At 47.2% G+C, this 6,882-nt stretch overlaps 1 protein-coding gene across 1 annotated transcript in view; it reads right to left on the reverse strand.

Annotated features, from left to right (window-relative positions):
- The window catches only part of LOC111543965 (Fc receptor-like protein 6), a 10,933-nt gene extending 4,388 nt beyond the window's left edge, over nucleotides 1-6,545 (reverse strand). Inside the window, 2 exon segments of the mRNA XM_026457041.1 lie at nucleotides 4,935-5,064; nucleotides 6,540-6,545. Coding sequence (XP_026312826.1) covers nucleotides 4,935-5,064; nucleotides 6,540-6,545 — 136 coding nt within the window.
- Between the last annotated feature and the right edge of the window lie 337 nt (nucleotides 6,546-6,882).

Consider the following 6,882-nt stretch of genomic DNA (forward strand, 5'->3'; position numbering starts at 1 on the left):
AAAGAAAGAAAGAAAGAAAGAAAGAAAGAAAGAAAGAAAGAAAGAAAAGGAAGGGAGAAAAAGAAAGAAAGAAAGAGAAGGAGGGAGGGAAAAAAAAAGAAAAGAAAAGAGAAAAGAAAAGAAAGAGAAAGGAGATTGTAGCTAGGGGAAGAGTAGGTGAAAAGGTGAACAATGTGACCGGGAAGATTTCCTAATCTCACCAGAGCCTGGCTCTACCTTAAGGTAGGTAGATGGACAAGTGTAGCCACCTGGGTCACAGATGCTAACACGACATCCAGACAGGTCAGGAATTAAGAAGAAAGGCAGATGAGGAAGGATAAACTATATCTTATAAGACAGATTCCTGGCACTCTTTTCTACGTTTCCTTTTTGCTTTCCCTAGTCCTGCATTTTTGTTGAAGGCAGAAGATTAGAGAGAGAGAGACAAAGAATGGCTGAGCTGATGTCCTTGTTCCCAGTCTGAGTTCCCAGGTAGTACTGGAAGATGTGAGGTTAGCAGATGTAGTCTTTACTTCGGGAGAAAAAGAAGAGTTTTCTGCTAGAAGTTGATTCTTGTCTCTTTTCTACCCTCCTCCCACACCATCTCCCCAGTTATAGAAAAGATTAGTCATGTCCCTGCAGGATTAGCTCCCTATAGGGCCAGTGACAGCATCCTTCAGCTACTGCTGGTAGGGCTAGGACTCCACTTGGTAGAGAAGCCTGGTGTAAATGGAAGAAAGTGACCAAAGAAAAGTGGAAGGCATAGATGTTTGCCACCAGGAACTGGGGAGGGAAAGGACCCTGAGGCTTTCTTGCCTAGATCCAGAGCACAGCCCTGTGCAGACAGGCACAGAAACCAGAGCTCAGTAAGATGGAGCCAGCCATCTACACCTCAGCCAGACAGCTGTCCCCTCAGACAGACTTGTCCAAACAGCCCGAGTGGTCAGAATGGGACATGAACACAGGTGTACTCATGGAGACATGCAGGAACATGAGATCAAAGTCTCGCCAAACTTTCCATCACAGGGACCTGCCATGGGGAAAAGGGAGGGGGTGAGATTGGATAATAAGGACCTCCTGACAGAAAGAGTGGTTAGAAGTGGTACTGATGTGTACAGAAGTATCTGTGGCCTTTCGTCCTCCCTCTTCCTACATAGATTTGAAAACTGCCAGCCCCCACCACTGCCCCACCCCACCAGGTCATAGTTCCTATTAAGTTCCACAGGAACATTTCTGTGCTGCGTCCTGGCCATCCTGGCTTTAGGGTCTCCACAGAGTAAGCCCATGTCATACCCTCCCCACTTCAGGAAGAACAAGACAAAAGGGCCAGGTGAGACCTCAGTGACAACCACCTCTTCCTCCAAGAAGAAGCAGGCAAGACAAGACTTAGGGGTGGGAGAGGGGGGCAGGGGTGGGGAACTTCAGAAAGGAGACCTTGACTTTGGTGTTGTTAGGCAAAAGGTGGCTCTTTACACAGGACTCCAGATCTGATGAGGTGAATCTTAGGCACATAGGAAGATTTCCTAATCTCTCCAGGACCTCGCTCTACCTTAAGGTAGCCACCTGGGTCACAGATGCTAAGATGGCATTCAGACAGGCCAGCAACTAAGAAGGGAGACAGATGAGGATGCATAAATTGTATCTTATAAGACAGATTCCTGGCACTCTTTTCTTATTTAAATTTCCCTTTTGTTCTCCCTAGTCTTTAATAAAAACTTGACTGAAGTTACCAAGGTGTGTTGAAGTGGAAGCAAAGTTCTCCAAAGTCCAGCATGGTAGACATCAGTGGTGGTAACCAAGGACAGACCCCAAGGCAAGGTGAACCTCAAAAATTGAACCTCAAGTCTTTGCAGCCCAGCTGCCCTCCCCACCAGAAAGTCCTTGTTCCAGCCCAACATCAGTGCCTCTGAGTTTGGTTATTAGAAACGAAGGAAGAATTTCCTTTTAAAAATACAGACAGAGCAGTCCCTGGCTTTCTCCTCTTGCAGGAAGGAGGGATTCTCCCATTCCATACCATCTTTCCCCCACACTGGCCCCAGAAATACTTAATTCAACTATGTGAAAATAAAGACTGTTTTTGGCCTGAGGGCATAGGGATCCATTTATCCTTATTCTTTTTTTTTTTTTTTTTTTTGAGACGGAGTCTCGCTCTGCCTCCCAGGCTGGAGTGCAGTGGCCAGATCTCAGCTCACTGCAAGCTCCGCCTCCCGGGTTTACGCCATTCTCCTGCCTCAGCCTCCCGAGTAGCTGGGACTACAGGCGCCCGTCAAATCACCCGGCTAGTTTTTTGTATTTTTTAGTAGAGACGGGGTTTCACCGTGTTAGCCAGGATGGTCTCGATCTCCTGACCTCGTGATCCGCCCGTCTCGGCCTCCCAAAGTGCTGGGATTACAGGCTTGAGCCACCGCGCCCGGCCTATCCTTATTCTTTATGAGGCACTAAATTAGCTTCGTATGTTATTAAATGTGTCTCATCAACGCTGTGGGCATTGTTTCATTTTAACTTCTATTTGGTGATGTTCAGTTTTCTGAATGTGTGGATCACTTAGCATGAGCAGAAAACCTTGCAAAATTGGTGTAGGTAAGGAAAGGTTGTAATAATGGCTACAAAGCAGGAGGAGCATAGGGCTACCCAGGTGGTACGGTTTGAGTTGTTTTGGGAAAGCCCTTCTCAATCACCTCTCTCTAGGACATCACCCCAACACACATGAAATTCTGCTGATGTCTATTTGGTTGCCACTATATTCCCCAAGTTCTTTTAATATGCAAACACTGGTAGGAAAATGAGAAGAAATCACATCATATCTCTGTTTAGAAACTGGTCTAAGATGTTTATAAATGTTCAGAAAAAAAAACGTAAATCTCCTTAGGTAAGCAGGCTTAGATGAAACTATGAGCTCATGTTGGCAAATGTGCAAGCTTTAGCATCTAAGCCGAGTGCTTTAAATCAATCTGAGCTTCAAAAGGCAATAGTTAAAAGTCAAAGTATGGTAGACAAAAAAATATTTTCTTGACTGGAAGAGATCTTCATGGGACTCTTTACCATGAATGACCTAGAGAAAATAATGTAAGGCAATCTTTTTTTTTTTTTACTTTAATTCAACTCAACAAAGATGTATTTAATTCTACTATATGTAAGGCACTGTGGTAAGTAAAACTGAGGCCACAGAGTTGCATAAAACAGTTCTGTCCCCAGACAGTCTAGCCATGCAGGACAAAACATGTATGGAGGCACAAAGCAAAGTGTCAGGTTGTTGTGAGAGTTCAAAGAAGGGAGAATGGCCCATCCTGTTGGAGGTCTCACCAATAGCATTGAGAAGGGATTTGGAGGCAGCCATAAATTAATTAACTGTACATGAAGGAACTGGCTCAGAGACTGAAAATCACAGGATGTTTTAGGAAACTTTGGGTGGTCAGGTCTGGATGGAGCACAGAATCAGAGTGGGGTTTTGAGGAAAATTATGGCGGGGAGAAGATTGGGATGCTCTGAGCAAAACCAAAGCAAAGGAAGTTTAAGGCCAATCAGCAACGTGTGTCTTCCATCCTTTCCCTTTTCTTCTACTGTGGAAGGTTCATCCCTCTCCAGTCGACAGAACAATGATTCTGAACACACTCCCAGGAGGGGCTTCTGGACTGCAGGCACCGCCCCATGGTGGACTGTGCTCTTGGACCTGCTCCTGTCGGGGGGACTCGCCTTCTCATCTGGCTCGGTGCCCGTCCTCCTGAGAACCCTCTTCCCAGCCTCTTCCCCTCCACCACATCCCCTGATGCTCTCCACCAGCCGTGTACCTTTCGTTCCTTTTTACCTCATGGCTGAAAGTGACTGGTGGTAGAAAGGCACCCAACCTCCCTGCCCAAGTGCCCACCCACTTCCTCCACTGATGGGCAACAGAGATCCCTGAGGAGCAAGGGCTAAAGTGGGTTTAATTTCACCTCATGTCAGAGTTCAGCCCTACTTAATGCTTACTGTTCGCTCTACTTTTTGTTTGTTTGTTTTTTATTTTTTGAGATGGAGTTTCAACCTTGTTGCCCAGCCTGGAGTGCAATGGCGTGATCTCAGCTCACCGCAACCTCTGCCTCCCGGGTTCAAGTGATTCTCCTGCCTCAGCCTCCTGAGTAGCTGGGATTACAGGCATGTGCCACCACACCAGGCTAATTTAATATTTTTAGTAGAGACGGGGTTTCTCTACGTTGGTCAGGCTGGTCTCGAACTCTCAACCTCAGATGATCCACCCGCCTCAGCCTCCCAAAGTGCTGGGATCACAGGCGTGAGCCACTATGCCCAACCTTCCTACTGTTCACTCTCTAATGCTTTCCACACTCTCTTCCATCACACTCTGCATGTTGGTGTCTCTTGGACCCACCTGACTTTCTTTGTGTCACACAGTGGAAGCAGAACTCACAGGAAGGAGAAGCCTGCATACACTAAGGGACCAGTGCTCTCAATGTGTAAGAGAACAGTGGAGGCAGAACATCTCCTACCTTCTGTGATGGGCTGAATCGTGGCCCCCAAAATTCCTATGTTGCAGCCCTGACCCCCATATCTCGGAATGTGATTATATTTAGAGACAGGGTATTTTAAGGGGTAATCAATTTAAAATAAGGCCATTAGGGTGGGCCGGAATCCATTCTGATTGGTGTCCTTTTAAGAAAAGGAAACCGGGACACAGATGCACATAGAGGGAAGACTGTGTGGAGACACAAAGAGAAGACAGCCGTCTACAAGCCAAGGAGGGAGGCCTCAGAAGAAACCAATCCTGCTGACCTTTGAGTTTAGACTTCCAGCCTCCAGATATATGAGGAAATTAATTTCTGTTGTTTAAGCCACCTGGTCTGTGCCATGTGTTACAGTAGCCTGAGCTGACTCCTGCATCTGCCAAGCCTGTGATGTCCTCAAAAAGAGCGGAGGACAACTTCTGGCCCCAACCAAGAAAGGAGCAAGGGCAGCAACCTCACAAGCCAGAAGGGAAACAGCCTTCCCGGACCAGGGGGTGCTGGCAAACAAGGCTAGGTCCTCTTTCCCATCTGCTTTCCATTCTTCCATGACTGCCTTAGAGCAGACTGTGCTGCTGCAGGCATCTCTGTGCTGGCAGGGAGTGTGCTCAGGTCTCCCTTAAAGAGAACCTGGTGCAAGAAGCCTCCAGCCTCCTGCTGCTATATTTTGGATGTACTGGGTGTTCACACTGCCCCAGGCTGCTCCCGGCCAATGACTGAGCACAGAGAGTGCCAGAAACAGGGCTAGAAACAGGCCACTGTGCCTGATGTGAGGCCTTGCTAAGAGGTGAGCTGTATTCTGGGACACTAGGCCTGGCAGGGACGTCCTGGAGGTGCACCGCAGTTTGAGGATCATCCTCTTCCCAGTCTGCTCTCCTTTCCCAGGTGTCTGACCTGCACTGCAGTCTGAAGTCTCTCCTGACCACTCCTGCTGCCAGCTTGTCATCCTTCACAGGTGTGGTGTTTCCCATGACACCTCTGCAGGTCTAATCTTGTCTTGGCCTCTCCTTCTCTTAACAGATCTGGCTGCCCCTAGTTGTCCTTCCTTCAATTCATCCCCCACACTGTTAGAGTCCTCCTCCTTCTAAAGTCCAGATCTGATCTTGTCACACTCTGCTTCCATTCTTTCCAAGATGTCTGTTTACTTACAAGATAAATTAGAAGCTTACATCTGTCCAGACTCAGCCTGTGCTCAACTGTCCACTCTCTTATTCCCTACCCAAGACCCCGTCTTGACAGCCACATGGAACTATCTACACTCTTCTAAATGTCAGTGCCGCTTCACATCAAGGCCTGTGGCCATATGACTCCTCCTTTTTGGAACATCCTTCTCCATTCCCATCACCCCTTCCTGCCACACATTCACTCACTCACACACACACTTCTTCCAGTGGTCTTTGAATTCCTATTTTCCCTTCTCAGTAAAGGTTTCCTGGACACACCCAAGCAGAGGAAATCATGCCTCTCTTTGTGCTATTTTTAGCACTTACTAATATCTCTTAAGACATTTATCAAACTGTCCCACAATTCTTTGTCTTTTAGGGAAGCCTTTAGGATAAGCGTAAAGTCATTTTTGTATCTCCAACACCAGCATGTACATCGTGTAATGTTAAGTGTGTCTATATGTGTACATATGCATACACACACATGTGTATGAAACATAACATGGCCGGGCGCGGTGGCTCACACCTGTAATCCCAGCACTCTGGGAAGCCGAGGCGGGCGGATCACGAGGTCAAGAGATGGAGACCATCCTGAACAACATGGTAAAACCACGTCTCCACTGAAAATACAAAAATTAGCCGGGTGTGGTGGCAAGTGCCTGTAACCCCAACTACTTGGGAGGCTGAGGCAAGAGAATCGCTTGAACCCTGGAGGTGGAGGTTGCAGTGAGCTGAGATTGCACCACTGCACTCCAGCCTGGCGACAGATTGAGATTCCGTCTCAAAAAGAAAAAAAAAAAAGAAAAGAAAAAAGAAACATAATGACATTAGAGTTTCTAGCTTATATCCCAATATCTTGGCCATCCCTTAGCACCCTGGTTAGGCTCCTCTCTTATCAACTTACCTTCATGACCAGCTTCTGCCTCCTGTTCCCATCAGAGGAGGTTTAAGGCCAATTAGCAATATGTGTCTTCCATCCTTTTTCTTTTCTTCTACTGTGGAGGGTTCATCACAGCACTTCCATTAGTTCACCAGAGATGGAGGTGGCATCCATCTGTGCCTCTTCATCTGTTGGGTGGAATGCAACACATATGATGGGTGGGTATTGAGTGGCCCTGGACTGGAGTCACAATCACTGATTATGTGCTGGAAGGCAGAGGGGGACAGGGAAAATCCCCCTTTCCTAGGAAAAGGGTCCTCAAGTTGCCAAGAAAAGCAAGAGATCAAATTCCTCCACAAAGTGGATT

Source organism: Piliocolobus tephrosceles, chromosome 1 (genome assembly GCF_002776525.5).
Source record: "Piliocolobus tephrosceles isolate RC106 chromosome 1, ASM277652v3, whole genome shotgun sequence".
NCBI classification, from domain to species: Eukaryota; Metazoa; Chordata; class Mammalia; order Primates; family Cercopithecidae; genus Piliocolobus; species Piliocolobus tephrosceles.